At 31.8% G+C, this 18,347-nt stretch overlaps 2 protein-coding genes across 3 annotated transcripts in view; both read left to right on the forward strand.

Annotated features, from left to right (window-relative positions):
• The first annotated feature begins 593 nt into the window (after positions 1-593).
• On the forward strand, positions 594-12,453 carry LOC108913624. 2 transcript variants are annotated; one of them, XM_018719192.1, is made up of 4 exons: positions 594-690; positions 10,206-10,463; positions 10,712-10,858; positions 12,146-12,453. In XM_018719192.1, the coding sequence occupies exons 1-4, from the start codon at positions 676-678 to the stop codon at positions 12,308-12,310; spliced, it is 585 nt and encodes a 194-aa protein (XP_018574708.1). In that variant the 5' UTR covers positions 594-675; the 3' UTR covers positions 12,311-12,453. The 2 variants fall into 2 exon arrangements, with proteins under 2 accessions (XP_018574708.1, XP_018574710.1); XM_018719194.1 differs by lacking the exon at positions 12,146-12,453 and adding an exon at positions 11,435-11,665.
• Positions 12,454-12,556: 103 nt separating this feature from the next.
• Positions 12,557-18,347, forward strand: part of LOC108913626 (sterol regulatory element-binding protein cleavage-activating protein) — a 28,969-nt gene continuing 23,178 nt past the window's right edge. Inside the window, exon 1 of the mRNA XM_018719197.2 lies at positions 12,557-12,973. The gene's annotated coding sequence lies outside the window, so the exon portion shown is untranslated. The remainder of the gene's footprint in view (positions 12,974-18,347) is intronic.

An 18,347-nucleotide genomic window follows, 5' to 3' on the forward strand; every position in this document is an offset into this window, starting at 1 on the left:
TTTCAACGATTAGAAAATATAGAGAGGGGTTTGTTAAGTTAGGTTATGTCACGTGACTCACCTAAAATTCTTTAAACTAACCAAGCCCGTAACTTTTTTATTTCTCAACCTAGAAAGATGAGGTTTGGTTTGCTGGAATCTTCGGAGAAGAGCTAGAGTGACGCCAGAGTTAGTTTTTCGATATTTTCAACGGTTAAAAAGATATAGAGGGGGATTTGTTAAGTTAGGTTATGTTGCACAATTTTGTATCTCTTTGAATTATTTTAATACCTTTACAATTGAGTAAAGCGTAATTCCATGAAAGGAGAAACGTTGTATATATGCAATATACAATAACTAACATTTATTTTTTCAAGAATAACATACTGTTGGAGATTAAAGCGTCCGTAGAAATCCAAAGTAAAGCAAACACGATGCCATGCATATGCATTTATTTATTCGCATTGATTGGGATTTTAATTAAATCCAGTTATCACAGACCCGAATAATTGGCAAATACTACATATTAATTTTGTTTTTCTTATCGAAGGAATTATGATCTTCGGCAAATAGTATTAAACCATATTACATTTGCTGCGACATGTTGGTGGAAATGTATAAAAACAGACAAATCGGCGAAAACATCGGTACTGTACAACAAAGTATTCCAGAAGAACACTGTACCATAGTTTTAGGATGTCCGTATCGAGGGTGAGTGATTATTTTTAATAAATTTTATAGTACATTTTTGTATATTGCTTTTACTTACTAGTCTAAGGATTGGTCCTTGCGGAATACTCAGTTTTTCAACTCTCTGGAGCCTTAATATACCCACACAATATTTTTATTACGCTTTTACTAACAACTGAAAAGTAGAACTAAAAAAATATCCAGACCAGTCGTAACTACACTGCATGATCGGTAGTTAAAAGTTAACTCCAGTAATAATTAAAAATAAGACTTCTATTTTTTGATTTTATAATGTCTGTAAAAATTCCATAACGTACACAAACATCTATCGGTCTTGGCAGAGAGGAATTACTGAGAAAAAAATTAAATATACCAAGTTCCTCGCTCTTTCAATTCAAGTTTATAATTAATTATTCATTCATGCAAAATCTTCGCTAAATACGAAAAGCAAACGCAGATCGCATAATGAAGACAAATATATATTTAATGAGACGCAGATCCTTTATAAATTTACATAAATACACGAAACTATTTTTTTCTTTCGGTTTTAATAATAGTATTAATATATACTTATGTACTTTACAATCATGCTTGTAGTGAATGAAGAGATTATTTTTACCAAACTGGCACCCAAAAATACATAAATAATGCCAAAAGGTAAAAGGTTATCAAAAATCTATGGCTAACTGCTAACATGCCAGTAAACATAAAAAATGCAATAATTAGGTGACATTTTATCAGCAGGAACTTGATTTATTGTTAAAAATATAATAAATGTCACATTACTACCAAAAATATTACTAAAACGATAAAATTTTAATAAATAAACCAGATAGTTTAATTTTTTGGATTTTCGCAGTTTCTATACGCAAAACAAAAAATTAAATGTAGACTTGATCGAGGTTACCTTTGTAGTAGATAGTATTAAGAAAATATCAGTTAATATGTATGTACCTCTTTCCTAAGCCCATGGCTAGTGATCGAATGAACCGATGATTTTCAAACACCACCTCATTGGTTGTATCCACCTGGTATACTCCGGTTTTTCTTCGGCACGAGCCACTGAAATCAAATAATTTCATAAATTAAATTCTTACCAAAAAAAGAACATATTCGCTCACCCTATTCCGCACAATGCGATCTAATACTCTTTTTACTCTTAACACATAGTAGGTCGTGAGAAGGCAATTATTTACTACCTTTAGGTTTTAAAGTTTCTAATAGCAGGCCGTGGGCCATGAAACTACGTACGTGATGGCAGTCACAGATTAATAAAAAGGTTTAAATGGCAGTCAAGTAGGCCCGGCATAAAAGGGCTGAGGATTATTTTATATTCTTTAGACCTTAATGAATAGTACAGTGGTAAATATATGTATTTATATATTTTGTCAAATTAGCAATAATTCTGTAATAATTTAGAATAATTTAAATTTTAAATACAGGGTAGAATGTAGGCACATAAAAATATATACAGCGTATAACACACCACGTGATACTAAATACTAAATACTTAGTTATTATTAATAATATTCATATTCTCGTGATAATTTAATTTTAACTTCTATGTCGGAAATTTCAATATACTAGCCTAACAACTTTCGAGATTTCTCTTTTATTGTCTGTAGGACTGTATCAACTTATGTTATTAAAGCATTTAGAGACAGAGGCTAGACAGATAGGTACAGGGTGATACATTTATTGCGATTTAGGTATCTCTTTGCAGTAGATAGCATATTTTAATCGGACAGAATGTAATAATTGTAGACATACTTGTGTAATCAGAATCAGAGTCAGCAATCAGAAAAACAGTTGAGTAAAAAGATAAGAGAAAAAACAACCTAATAAGTAAATTTTGTTGCAAAAAATTATGAGAGAAAATAACACAAACCAGATCCAGATACCTTTCGAAAGGTTTTTCTGAATCCGATATCAGAATTGCTTCATCATGTTAGGTTTTAGAGATCTTTTGACCTAAAAGTTCGAACAACCCTGTCTATATTTGAGGTTATGCTACATCACGAGGTAAATTTCTCCATAAAGCTCAAAACATCTGAAAGAACTAATCTTCCCCTTCAAAATTCGTTTTGAATTGTTTGAAAATCTTCTTTCCTTTTCGAAAAATCGTCTGTTAAAATTGATTAGTTTAGCGTGTTCCTCGATATTCCGAAAATGACTAGCAACAGGTGAACAATCAAATATAAACACCTAAATTCCCACTAGTTCTTGAGGTTTTCGGGGTCGCTGATTACGAATTACAGAATTACAAAATTCAAAATGGCGGATCCAATATGACGTATCCCATATGGCGTATAGAATAAAAAAACGTTGAATACAAGTGAGTTCTCGGAAAGGATAAGATATAATTGAACAATTAAAAATGGATTTTGAAGAAGATCAGTATTTATAACCTTAAATGTAACAAAAAACAAGTTTTGCGCATTTTTAGGTTAGGGCGTCTCTAAATCCTGATGTTATTAAGTGATTCTGAGATCGAAATTGCCACCCAAACGTCAGAAATTTTTTTATTTTATTTCCAACCATAAAAATAAACCAATCAGGTCTTTTTTTAGATATCAACTGTGCAAACGCCCCCCCCCTCTCCATCTCTGGGATCCGGCCCTGCATTGAACGTTTCGACGTTTTTCTGCAGAAAAAAAGAATAAAGGTTCTCTTTAAAAAAAAAAACGTTTTTTCGGTTGTATCTTTTTTCAATAATTGTTGTAGCAGAATCTTTTACAAGAGTATACATTTTGTTTCAATTAAGATATATTAATAGCATCGCAATAAATTGCACAAAAAAATTGGATCACCCTGTACTTTTTACTATTGGGATATAATCGCAATTTCACTAAAACGCAATTCCATCTAATGCCATTAAAAATAAGAAACGTTAACTGCACCAGTCAAAACAATCCGCTGTAAAACTTCCATATTTTCATGCGGAATCAAGATGACCGTGAACAATTTCTTTCCATCGTTTATTCAAATTTCCGCAGGCCTAACGCTCCGACAGCATAAAGTTGCATTTTGCAAGGCTCCGTACATTAATTTGACCTTAAAGTACAATACCGTATAAGAGCTTACGTCTATTTATAGCAAATTGTTATTTATTTTTCAATTATTTATTTGTGTGTCGGTCATATATTTAGAACGGAGATATATTTGTTTGCGTTGATATGATACCATAACAGTATATGCACTAACCGTCTGTTTCCTGCGCGAGAAGGAGAACAACATTAATTTTTTAGTTTGTGGGTCTCATTGGGATTGGCTTTTATTATTTTCGCTAGACGGAACAGCTACAAAAAAAGGAATCCGATAAATGTACTGAAAATATGTTTCTTTTGTCCAAATTTGTTTCAGAACGTGAAAAAAACGATTCAGAAACATTTTTTTATTACGCTAAATGGATAGTTGCTCTGTTTTTGTTGTGGTACACGCAAATTGGGCTGATACGTCACTGCACACTTTGAATATACGCAGATATATTAAGCGCAACAGAAAAACAAGAATACATTTGACGTTGTGAGAATCATATACGTAATCTAATACATTCCACAAATATTAACTGATACATATGCCAATATGTACCTAATTGGCGTTCATAAAAAAAAATGCCCTTGGAAATAATATAATCTTGAGACGTGTGTATATTAATTAATATTAAAACGTACCTATACTGAATACTAAGAGTAGTATTCCCCAAAACTAATGTTTAAACTACAATAATCAAACTACATGTAAATATTAGGGTCGCTTAAAATTAAAACGTTTTCACCTCACTTTTTGATAATTTTGTAAATATTGAAACAAGGCCAGGACCGTCTTTGCCTTGATCCACATTTAATTTTTTTGTCAACGTACCATCAAGTCACTCACTAAGGACGTTGATGTTTTACTTACATTCTAGACTTTATTACTCAACGACCCACCTTCAACTAACTAAAACTAATCGAAATATGGTCCCAAACCATTATCTGTATCAAAATATAATTATCCTCAACATAATGTCTTTTTAATGCATTTGCAAGATTCACTTTATTCCTCTTACCTGTGTTGTGGATACCTCAAAAGTGAATACGAATGATAAGGACATCATTATAGCAGTATTGATAAAAATTTATATTCCCGAGGATTTATCTGTTTGTTTATACGAAGGTAAGCAAAAATTATCTAATACAGCGTCGTAGATATGCACCCAGTTGAGGTCTTGAAGAATGCCGCGTTTTCACGAGTACAAACTTTAAGCAAAAATGATGGAAAAACTCAAAACAATAACTTTACTATTAACTTATTCAAAAAAATTTGGGAATAAATGTGTCATGAAAAATGAAGTCAGTATCGTAAAAAACAATTTTGTATTGTATAATCCTTAAAGTTTCCGAGAAAAAAAATTTAAAAGTTGTAGGCGATTCCGAATACTGAAATTCGATTTTAGTGTTAACGTTTTGCGATAGTTTACATTAGTTTTTCAAGTGTTAAAAATGTGTATAGCAACTCGAATTGACGGATATTGTTTTAATTTATGATAAAGTAGGCAAAAGCAGTTAAATTTGCTGATAGAAAATAGATGATAAAAATTTTTATTTATTTCTTTCTTTGGGAAAGAAATTCTTTCAACTTTTTGTCCGTTCATTTTTTATTACACTTTGCTGCCGTGCCGGTCGCCGACTGTATCCTTTGCCTTGCGCAAGGTCAGGATCTACAGTGGATCATATCCAGTGCCGTGCAGAAGTATATTTTCAAATTGCCGTTTTTGATTTTTTTTATTCAAAAAATTTTTTGGATTGGTTCTGAATCACCCTGTATAAATAGGAATTCTCACTTTATAATGTATTATTTGACATTTAATAAGAATTCAGTACCCCCCTGCGTTTGATACCGTAAGTGTTATTTACTAACTCGGCGACAAAATGTTTTTGTGTTAAATCAATTGATTAAGAAAGAAAAACAAATATTATTGATATACGTATGGCGACTTATGACGCGACTCTTTTCTTGTGTGTGCTTATACGGCTGTCAATATCAGTTGTGTTGCACTTAAATTTTTCAATAAAATGCCCTTATCGACTGTCCTCAGTTTTATTATTATTTTATTGCGTATATAGGGTAAACGAAAATAGTAATAACTTAGTTAAACTAAAAATATTATACGAATATTATTTATACCATTGCAATTGTTATGAGTTTCTGTAGATCGATAAACAACATTTTACTATCCTAGGAACAGAAATCCATTGGATTTAATTCGGGAGATCGTACACAGAAGCATTTTAGCCCCTTCCCATCCACCAATTTAAAAATATATATTTAAGAATTCAACTAGACAGTGCTCCACCTCATTATGGTAGAAACGTGCATAAAATAATAAATTCCCAACCCGCTCGACTGGACGATGTCAAAACTCTCCTATACAATGGCCACCGCGCTATCCAGATTTTAATCCAATTGATTTTTTTCTCTGGGATGGTATGGAGAATATTGGTTATGCTGAATAAATTAAAAATATATTTGAATCTTCATAGAACCTAACTAACTTCGGCAAAAGGAAGATGCTTTTCAAAACATTAAGATTTATTGTAATAAAAATAATTCGCATGTGCGTCAGTAAAGGAGGGGTGTATTTTTATCATTAATATACGACCTTTACTAATAATGAACTATACTCCGCGGTCGAAATTATAGAGAGTGACTCATCGCTAGCTTTTGGACTAGTAAGGGGGATGAAGCGTGCCGGGAACGAAAATCCATTGGCGTGTCTGCGTAAAAGGCAACAAGATATAGAAAATATTGAAAAAAGATAATAAAACATAACATCTAATATTTTTTTAAGGTTTGCTATAACCGGCACTTTGATCCATTTTGATTATTACAGCATTTTAAAACGTCCCAGTTGTGTTTTTTAATTTATAAATTTATTATAGCAATGGAATTAGACCCCGCGTCTACGCTTATGCTATGACGTTTCTCAGGACGGCTAAATCAAGCCCGTTTACACCCACTAAAAAAGAATTTCCCTATTCCCTATATTCCCTACCAAGTGCAAAAGACAGAGATAGAATATAGATCGACGTTCAGTGTAACTCAGTCTATAGACGATTATAGATTCTATCGATGTGCGTAGTGAGCGGCTCAAAGATAAATAATATTGAACCGTTATAAAAATCATTTTATATTTTATGCGCATTATAGTAATAGTGTATTTATATTATGTCTTAGTCACTCTCTATAATTTCGACAGCGGAGTATAATATTTATACAATTTTAGTGAGAGTTAGTTTAGTCACATTTGTGTTAGATTAAGTTAGCCTAAATCATCTTATTTGGGTCCCAGATGTGTGGTTACCGGATTTCAGTTCTTTATTGTAACACCCTGTATAATTGCATATTTCAATAAAATGTGCACCTCGGCAATAGTCCAGGGTTTTTCATGACTTCAAACTAAGTCACCATCATATTTATCTTATCCTTAAATTAACTTGTTTTTCCCTCAATTTATTATTAATTCATAAACATGATAATTCGCCTTGTGACGTCAACGGGTACGCAGAACGAAAAGCAACTTGCGAAAGCGGAATTCATTTACAAAGTTAACGTGGAAAAGGCAAAGTTTTAAGTATTGAAAAAGATCCCCATCTTCTAACCACAAAAATGAATCAACCAGTTTCAAGTGACTAAAATTTATCACAGAAATATTTAAAAAATGTTATTAACAAAAGTTAATAATTCAAATAATATCGAGCCATTCATTATTGACATTATTAAAAAATGTTTTTGCTCCTTTTCGACCAGTACGCCCCTGTCCAGTCAATCAAACCTACATCTAAGTGTACCACCACCTCACAGTTTTTACTTACGTCTTGTGCTCGACAGAGCTGATGTTTTTGTTGAGAAATTCTTCGGAAGCCCACATTTTCCCGCTTTATCACCTCAACAACACTCAAATTTAATTTGAACAGTCGCAGTCCATAACTAACTTTTCAAAAAAACAATAGTCACATAACATAAGTCACTCAAGTTTGTGGTGTCGTCGGACTCGTTGAATTCATCCAGTTACCCGGGGATTTAAAACAAAGGAGCCCCGTTCCAGCTCACTCTTCTACTATTTCCTCGTGCGATCTGAATTTTAAAATTGGCACTGTTATTATCTCATTTCGCACTAATACTGGCTCCCATACACCTAATAAGTGGCCTGCAAACGTAAGGCAGCTAGGGGCCACTGTAGAAAATGGTCTAATTTATCTATTAAAGTCAATTAGTGGCTTGTACGTAGGTGATGCTAACCTCTTGCTTGTGGTTCATGTTTGCTTTTCGCATATCTCACGCGTACGGGAAATACATATAAATGTTGCGTGATTGACCAGGGTAATAGTGGCTGATAACTTATTCATTAGATGAGTCTTTGATTATTTACTTTCACGTTCATGGAAACGTTAATGCCAATAGCAGAAATTCTCTTCGACATTCGACAAGTAAAAAAGATATGTTTGTTTGTTATCGGTACAACGAGGTAGTTTTCGAGATAAACGCAAACTTGCATATAATTCTTTAAATGTCCACAAATAATCTATAACCTTGTGTAATCATATAGTGTAAATATAAAAATTAGAGATTGTTAATTGATATGTTGATAATTATTTATTAAAGTCTAACACGCAAAATAAATGTTCTAAACGTTTGTTTGCTGCAGCGCTGATTAGTGACGTCATTTAGTGCGAAAGATCGCAAATAATTATTTAAATTTTTTTTTTTATTTTATTTTTAAATTATATGAAGAATTTACAAACGGCTCGTACTTCTCTTTGTGTTGACTGCTAAAAATGGTGAGCCGGATTAAAAATGAAATCACTGCCTATTATTTTGGGATCCGACTGTAGTTGTATTTTTTTTGGAGGGGAGGGTAAGACTACCTAGTAGCTAACAGTAAATTGAACAATTAGTAGAAATAGCTTCAAATAAATAGCTCCTCAAAAATTATCATTTAACGAGAAACAAAAAATTATAATTTTTTAAGAACTTGTGGTGTTATTTTTGTCCAACCCATTGCCTGGACACCTTGCATACATTTTATTTCTCGTTCTTACTTTTCCTGTTCGTGAATTGTCTGTTTACTTTGACTCACCTTGTGTAGTTTGATATACATACAAATTATTACAAAAGATTTCTCACTTTATATGCTAATGTAATTTATAATTAACGAAATAGACAAAATGGAATATTCTCTATTTAATTATATATCTAGCTTTTAATCTGTTAAAGTTGCTAATTCAATGTACATCTGGGGAATTTTTGTGCTTTTATTGTTATTTTCTCTACAATTCCGCAACAGTTAAAGTATTTAAATTAAATATGTAATTATACAGGGTGTTTATTAAATACTTGTATAAACTTTAAAGGGTGAATCTTAGACTAATTTTAAGATTAAAAGTTCATATGAACATGGGTCTGCAACGGCTTGGTTCTTGAGATACAGAGCGTACAAAAAAATGTTGCACATTTTTTTGGATTTTTTTTCCTAATTTTCACTAACTTTGTGATAGTAATTTGTAAGCGTAACGTAGCACATGACCCTTTTTCACTTATTTTTCGAAAACTCTTAACTCAACTTACAAAATTCTATTATTGGACAAAAATATAATCAAAATACCAAACAAAAAACTTTTTTTGGACGCCCTGTACCTCAAGAACCAAGCCAACTTTTTATCTTAAAATTAGTCAAAGATTCACCCTTGAAAGTTTGTACAAGAACCTAATAAACACCTTGTATACCCATAAAAGTATACGATTATGGTGTTTTTAATTATATGCTTAGAGTTTTTATTGAAATTTCAGTTTTCATCATACGGCGAGAGTAAAGAGATTTTTTTTATAACTTTGCTCTTTTTCTTGTCATTGAATTGTTATTATTTTTATTATCAAATATCTACGTGTACATTTTAATTTTTTCAACTTTTGTGTACCTACTTTATAACATTTTATAACTGCGGCAGAGGTAATGACATGAATAAAAAACAAATTGTTCAGAGAACATGTCACTACAATTTGGATTATTCTCGATTTTAGTTGACATGACCTACAGGGTGTTCCATTTTTAAGAAAAAAAGAACTTATTTTCTTTTTACACCCCGTATATACTAAAAACTGAAATTACAATAAAAATTTCTGTAGTAGCACCATTACTGAGATATAAATGTAATTTAAACAGTAGATTGTCAAAATCAGATTAGAAACAGGCGAGAAAATCAACTTGGAGCCCATTTTTAGTACCTACTGCGTCAGTTTTGACGCAAAGCGTATTTTAAAAAGTCCTAGTAGGATTTGGTTATTTGCACAAAAAATTTGCACATGTTATACATACAAAATTAAATGAAATTCTATGGTTGTTTTCCTTTTGAAGTAATACTTTATTAATAGACACAATGCTGCTTTTTACCAAAATAAATAAAATAACACGTCCAATACACCACACGCCCAATTTCAAACTGAACCTCCGAAAAATGTTTTTTTGCCGTTTTGAGGAACTTAATTGTTTGCAGATTATACTATGTGTCGTAGCAATAACTTATGGGGCAAATGCTGTTCTCTTGTCGGAGAGAAATTCGGATGAACTGCCCTTAGGTCCATACTACGACACCTTAGGGGACTATTACGTAGAAGACCCTTTTGCAGAAGCCTTTAGTACCGACGGTGACTCATTGGATGTCGACTACCGGGAAAATAACTGGGACCATAGCAATGAAATCTTTGGAAGACAACTCCCAGAGAGCGGAGAACTGAAACTGAACCAGGACAAGGTAAATGCAAATTAAGATACACTAAACTACTCTCAAGTGATATATACTGATATTAACTGAACTAAAAAGTACCTTAAATGATAAATCTCAAGAAATTTCTATTAATCCTAAGTGATGAGTAGTAAGTTCGAGTTACTGAAATAATATAAAACGATTTTATGATCTTTTTATGCTGTCTTGGTTGAATTTTATGTTTATACAAAAAGTTAGTACAGGTATTTATTATTTCCTTTTTTTGTGTCTTCCAGAAAAGCCAGATTTGGTGTAAAGTCAAGAAAGTCATCAAGCACCATCACGAACCAGGATACGAGTTCTTCCCGAAAAGTTACAGCGAATATGACTGCCTTCCTCACACCCACGCTGATGGCTTCTCCGAAAACAGTATCTTCAGTTCCGTAAGTATCTATGGGCTCTTAGATTATTAGAATAGAAGCAGATCTACCTAGCCATGATAGAAACAATTGACTGTGCGTTGCCTAGATAGCGTAACTTATAACACCACTTAGATGGCGCAGCTTGTAAAAACAATGGTCTAAGTAACGTTCAATGGTGCTCCGTGGTAACAAAAATGGCTAGTACCAACTTCGTAAACAAGTTGCAGTGAATAGATAGAAACAAGTAGTAAATGAATGCATTTTCTCGAATAAGTTAATAATTCTTTATTTTTTATTATTAAAAATGAAAGAAATTGTACTTCTACTTTGCTAGTTCATCACTCGTTATAAAAATATACTGAAGTAAAAAGTACTTGAGCATCTTAACCTCACTATTTATTTGTAGGTAACTGACGAAAGATTTAGATGTTGTACCTTGCGAATTTCTTAATGAATTATTTCATGAAGACGCTTCGTGAAGAAGTTGGACAAGAATATGAATAAATTCATTAAATGATTTGACAACAAATTTAGTGCCAACCTGTCCAACTTCTTCAAGTGTTTTCATGAATTACCTTGAGAAGAAATCTTTTTCAGGATATCTGTCAAATGCATCACGGCCGTTGCGTATCCATACAGAAACAGTATTTTTTCTTGAAAAGAAAGTTCTCTGAAAAATGTTGGAGACTGACCAGGGAGACCATTAAAGTGGGCTGCAAATGCATACCGCCAAAACCCAACTAATTTCCTTTTACTTAAAAGAGGCAGTCGTTTTATAATAAGGATAACGATAGTACTTTATATGATTCAATAAAAATATGGTTAGTCAAAAATAAAAATTGTTTTAATAGAACCTCTGTTATTCATTTAAAATTTTGGCTCAATTGTAACATTTTCAGTATCATTTATCAATTAACAAAAAATAATGTTTAAGAAAAAGAAGGGCTTTTATTATTGTTGTTAAAAAAAATTGTCTTACGACCTTTTTCATAAGTATTGCATAGAAAGTGATCATTTAAATATTTGGTGATTTTTTTAATATTAAAAAGAAATAAAACAAGTGAAGTAATAATTGAAAAAGTGAAAACAGTTCTGAAAATAAATTTTTCACATAATTTCACATTTAAAGTGATCTCCTTGTCCGAAACTTCCATAAAAATACAATTTTTCCAACAGAGGCTCTGACACGTATTTTTGCAAAAGGGAAAACATTGTTTTATAAGGATTTTTGTTTTCGAAAAACATGTACGTCGGGCAGGTTTTTTAAAAGTTCCAAAACTTTGTCTTATTTGAAACTATTATTTTCAGGATATCTGCGCAGTAAAAGACGTCAGATGTCAACCCCTACAGAAGACTTTTGTATTCTTCAAATGGCCCGCCACTGCAAAATCCATATGCGCCCTTATGAAGGTCGAAAAAACTGTCAGCGTTGGATGTAACTGCGTCAATCACGTGAAATACCACTTCCAGTAAAATATCGATATCTGTAGTTGGACCTTAACCACGCACATATCTAAGCACTTATCTATTTATTTGCACTATCAGAAAATTTACAAAAACACTAAAAAAAATAAATGTTATATTACGTTTATAATTTTTAAAATGGAAACACGAACGCTTAATTTGTAATATTTATTATATTAGTTAACTAGTTGTAGATAAATATAAAAATGAGTCGCTTTGTCTCTAAATTTATTGTTTTATAGATATAGTTTTTTTTGTGCTTTAATCCATACGAAAATAAAGTTAAGGAAATTTTGAATTAATTTGAACTACTGATGGCGCCATCTATGTCGTGGAGGCAACACCAAGTGAGGACTCAGGAAAGACAGCAATCTCCTGTTACAGGCGCAGACACATCTTTTACACATTTCTCTTTTTTCCAGTCGCGACGTCTATCTCGTTTTATTTTAACCTAGTCGTATCAATTTTCCTTTTCCACGACTAACAGAAATCAACTTTATCCAGCACATGGACATGGAACCAAACCAATGGTGAATTATTCAGTTTCAGTTTTGGAGAAGAATGTATTAAGTTGTGTAGTCGTGAGTGAATGATGAAAAAATATTAAACCTTGTGTTATTCAAATGGCCGTAATTGTTTAACAGTGTCTCTCCTTTCTTGAAGAAGTTGCTGGTACGTATTTGATTTTTACTCTAGTCATGTCGCCACTATTTTGGAGAAAAACGCGTATTTACGCAAACGTTTAGGTTAGGAATTGTCAAAAGTGCAAAAATATGTACGTTAAAAGTTAAACAAAGGCAAATATTGGTTTAGCAGAACGTTGTTATATCTAATTTCTTTGAAACGTGATACTTTAAAATTAATATCTAGTCTCTACCTGTAAAAAGCTGAGGGCGCAGAGAAACTTGCAATAAATCAAATGTAATTTAATAACAATCCCACAATGACCATTATCTAATGTGTTTTGCTTAACCTTGACTCCTGTTTAAGAAGCTATTTAAGAATTACTATTTCTTATAATTATTGATGATATTTGTTTACGATGTGAACGAAAAATCGTTCCAAAAATAACATGTTGAGGTTCTAACTCAGATACAAGTGGACAACAATAAACAACTCATTATGCGATTAGTAATGCGAATATAATGATTGGTCCTGTCGCTATAAATTATTTATTTCAATGTTGATGCAAAGGTTACCGGTGTTTGAACGGCGTGAGTCATTTTACATAGTATCGGATTACAGATAAATAAATTAATGCCTTCTGCACACCGCAGGGTTACCGGATATGCCGGAAATGCCTTTTACGCCACATGAAATGCTTTATCATAATTAAATTCTTATCTGTGTATTTCGACCTGGTTTTATAAATTTCAAATTTGTTTCTCCATATTTTTAATTTACTCTTAATATTTATTTAGCTGATAAATATTCAATTTTTGATACATAGTCCAGTTGGTAGAGGTTCGGCCTGTGTCAAACCTTGATAACCCGGAAATAACTATACAGGCCTCCTTTAAATGATGAGTACAATAACAGGCTAATTTGCTGACAAAGTATTTTATCAGGAAAAAAGTTATTAACAATTTAATAATAACAGCGGGATGACTTTGTACAAAAAAATGTTTAGGACATGATTTTGTTCGTAATAAAAATAGCTACAAAATGGCAGTGGTCCGATTACGAAATTTGCAATAACAAAGCCGTGAGATTGAAAAAACGGTATAAAACATCAATTTTTTAAAATTGCTGTAAAAATGTTAATTATAAACAAAAAGTGATAAAACTTTCAAAAACTATAGTTCAATATATGTATATATATACAATAATGACACTAAAGCCGAAAATCAGGAGAGCGAAACTTTTTGTTCTAAGTATCTGAAACTCGAAACTTTGCCAAATTTGTTCGAAGCTTTGCTGACACTTGAAATTTGGTACACACATAGTGTAAATATGCAGAAACCAAAAGCAATTTGCAAAATTCAAGTATCTTCATTTTTGTAGTTTTGGTAAGGTTTTATACGTCACCCTAGTTTTATACGTCACCATTTTTTTAATTTTTGGACGTATATTTATGTATATTTATAAAATATTCCATTACGGTAGATTAGACAGCACAATTACCTACAATTTAAAAACAAAAATATTTTCATCGTTTAGATCCTAAGCTACTTAACATTTTGCGCCTGTTAGCCATATTCGTACATTATTCAACGTATCAACATAAAACAAAAACGTACGTGTGGGGTAAACATTTAACTTTAAGTAAACAATTGTTTAAATTTACTTTTGCATATTTCTAATAGTATACAAAAGTGAAAAGTTAAAGGTTTACCCCACACGTACGATTTTGTTTTATATTGATATGTTGAATAATGTACGACTACGGCTAACAGGCGCAAAATGTTAAGTAGCTTAGGATCTAAACGATGAAAATTATTTTTTTTTTAAGTTGTAGGTGATTGTGCTGGCTAATCTACCGTAATGGAATATTTTATAAATATACATAAATATACGTCCAAAAATTAAAAAAACGGTGACGTATAAAACTAGGGTGACGTATAAAACCTTACCAAAACTGCAAAAATGAAGATACTTGAATTTTGCAAATTGCTTTTGGTTTCTGCATATTTACACTATGTGTGTACCAAATTTCAAGTGTCAGCAAAGCTTCGAACAAATTTGGCAAAGTTTCGAGTTTCAGATGCCGATGAATGTATAACACCTTATAGAACAAAAAGTTTTGCTCTCCTGATTTTCGGCTTTAGCGTCATTATTGTATATATATTGAACTATAGTTTTCGAAAGTTTTATTACTTTTTGTTTATAATTGACATTTTTACAGCAACTTTAAAAAATTGACGTTTTATACCATTTTTTCAATCTCACGGCTTTGTTATTGCAAATTTCATAATCGGACCACCGCCATTTTGTAGCTATTTTTATTACAAACAAAATCATATCTTAAGCATTTTTTCGTACAAAGTCATCCCGCTTTATTAGTTATTTAAAGAAAACTACTAAAAAAATTTTTTTTCACGATTAAATTGATAATAACTTTTTTTCCTGATAAAATACTTTGTCAGCAAATTAGCCTGTGATTGTACTCATCATTTAAAGTATTCCTGTGTAGTTATTTCCGAGTTAACAAGAAAATGTCACCAACAGTAACTTTTCAGCCTCTGCCGACTGGACTAACATACATTATAGTGGCAATTATATAAGTACCTACTTCAATTCAAATTTGTAAACAAATAAAATTATCAAATCTATAATACTGATTTTTTTCAAGTTAGGTACCTTTAATCTGCCATAACAAGGTACAAGAATCCTATTGATAAAATTATAATCATTACTGTACTTACTGTTGTTGAATTTTACAGGATAATATTACACAATATCTAAATTTTGACTAATCGTTACTAAAATACCTATTTGTAAAATCTAAGAACTCCTTATGACAAATTTCATTTTTTTCATTCAACGAAGTCTTATTTGTTCATTAGGCCAATAAATAGAGCAAAATAGAGGTTTTGTTTGTGACAAAAATACTAGTGGCAAACGAACTGTGCCATCACATAAAAGACAGTGTAAATATATGTTTATATATTTCTTACTCCAATTTACCATTAATTAATTTTTTATAAAACATTTTTATACAAAAAATGCATTTTTTTTTAGTTTATTGCTTATAAAACCTAAACTAACGAAGCAATCTGAATGCTATAAACAGACAATTTGTAGACGAATAAAACGAGAGGTCGTTCCGATCCGATCGGATAATTAGAAACGAAGAAAACCCGGAAAAATCGGAAAATTTAGCGTTTTTTTAAAAATTCATTACTCCGCCATTTTTAAATAATACTACAAAACGTATATTCTAATTTTCCGATAAAATAATGCGAAATAGGTGAAAAATTCCTCCAAACATGATCAAAAACGGCCGAGCACGCGTACGTGGTCGAGGGGCAATGGATATATAGAAATAATGCGTACGTCTATGTCTCGCGGCTCAGTTCTGACAGCCTTAAACATAAGTCATCATTTGCTGTTAGGGTGAAGTGATCATTATTCTTTCTGCACTAATTCGACCATATTGTAATTGATTTCAAAATACTTAACTTCTTTCTGCTCATCGCCAATGAGCAGAAAGAATATTTATAATTCCATTGCATTGTCATGAATAAATAATAAATTTAAAATATCAGCATATGAATACATATTGTTTTCCCTTTATTTTCTAATCAGTATTTAACTAAGTACCACCATTAGAGATATATATATAATAAAGTGATAAAAGCCCCCTTAAATTTACGCGGAGAATCCAAATATACAGGGAGTTCCATTTAAAATAAGCAAGTAGATAGCGACTTTCGGTATAATCGGAAGTGTTACAACAATGGCATTATTTTATTTAAATCCGAAAACCCGAAAGCGTAAATTTTCAAAATTCAAATCGAGTAGTCTGAAATATTACGTCACAGTAAGACAGCCTATATACCTAGTTATTAAAAAAATACATTCATTTGAATTAAATATAGTTATCTATATATATGTCTCCGAGGTGTCTCAAAATTTGATCAGTAAAATAATTCTGAGGAATTAAGGTATCAATCAATTTTGATAAACTTTAAGTTATCAGGTATTTTACATTGTACCATTTGACGCGTAAATGATGTTGAAGATTCAAACGTTATTTTTAGAAAGAATTCAATATCAAAACAGGATACCTAATCGCGATAGCAAGTAATATTTTCTCTAGAAGGACAAGGCAATTGATCCCCGTATTTTAGTAATAACTTGTATCGAACTATATTCATTTACTTGTCAAATTGTAATCGATGAAATTAAATATTTACAGATTATATTCGATTATTTCTCTCGTTTTATCTACTTCGATTGTTTTACTACGTCCCTATCTAGACGAATATAAACAAGTAGACAGACAAGTGGTTGAAATTTTGCATGACTGTGTGGAATTGAACATGTAGGAGATGTATATCTTTTGGACTATTTAAATTTTGTGTGGTCGTTTTGGTGTAATCTGATATTTGTCAGATGATTTGTTGATATGGGTCAGTGTTATAATCTATCAGGTACGTATCTAAGATAATGAAAACTTTTGTTTATAAACAAGTCCAAAATCTGAAATTGAATAACACAGGTATCTAACCCTCTTATAATAATTTATAGAATTCTTAGAATTGTATAAACTGTCACGTTTTTGACATATGAAAACAAGTAAGGTTTTTTTAAATGGAACAACCTGTATACTTTTAGTTTTTTGAAACTACGTATTTTTCTGAATCTAACCATACTTGTATATCATATAATCCCTTCAGCAGTTTGACCAATATTATTAGACAAAGTATACAGGGTCGGAAAGTCCCCATGGTTCATCGGCCGTTACGTGAGAACGATAAAGTAAGTCATAGAAATCCGTGCGATAGAGAAAGATTGCTATAATGAAGGCGTCTAATAGTCACCGCCCATTTAGTAAGAAGTGGATCTTATGGCTCGAACGGAAATTCAAAAAATGTTAATATCTTGCAACATTTAGAAAATGATAGAATTTTTTTTAGAAAAATACTATGGACCGATGAGGCAACATTTACCACACGTGGGTTCTAACGAGCGTTCAAATAAAAACGTGGTCGAAGTTGGCTCTGACACATTGGACGTAGGGAGTAGCTTATAGCGACCAACTTAACATCATTTCTCAACGAGCTGTATAGCAGCTGTCAGTTTCAATAACGTTAATGGCTATATAACTTTATTTTAAAGAATAATCGTGATAACAATAACAAACAATTAAAGGAGCTGCGGAAAGTGTCCCCCTCCTTGTTATAACAATAAATTAAAGCAGCTGCTGAAAGTGTCCCCCTCCTTGTTCCAAGCACTTTTCACACCTGTTCCTCAAAGAATTAAAGACATTTTCTAAGATGCTCGGGGTATTGTTAATTTCACGAATCTTGTCTATAAGTCGAGCCTGCAGATGGTTTAAATCAGGAATAGGCAGTTCAAAAATAGTGTTTTTAAGGTAAGG

This window comes from Anoplophora glabripennis, unplaced genomic scaffold (assembly GCF_000390285.2).
Source record: "Anoplophora glabripennis isolate ALB-LARVAE unplaced genomic scaffold, Agla_2.0 scaffold914, whole genome shotgun sequence".
Taxonomy (NCBI): domain Eukaryota; kingdom Metazoa; phylum Arthropoda; class Insecta; order Coleoptera; family Cerambycidae; genus Anoplophora; species Anoplophora glabripennis.

Bases quoted from the DNA above. Each gene is read 5' to 3' on its own strand.
- LOC108913624 (XM_018719192.1), top strand. The intron at 10,464-10,711 runs GTAAATGCAAAT...TGTGTCTTCCAG, and splicing joins TGAAACTGAACCAGGACAAG to AAAAGCCAGATTTGGTGTAA. The intron at 10,859-12,145 runs GTAAGTATCTAT...TATTATTTTCAG, and splicing joins AAAACAGTATCTTCAGTTCC to GATATCTGCGCAGTAAAAGA.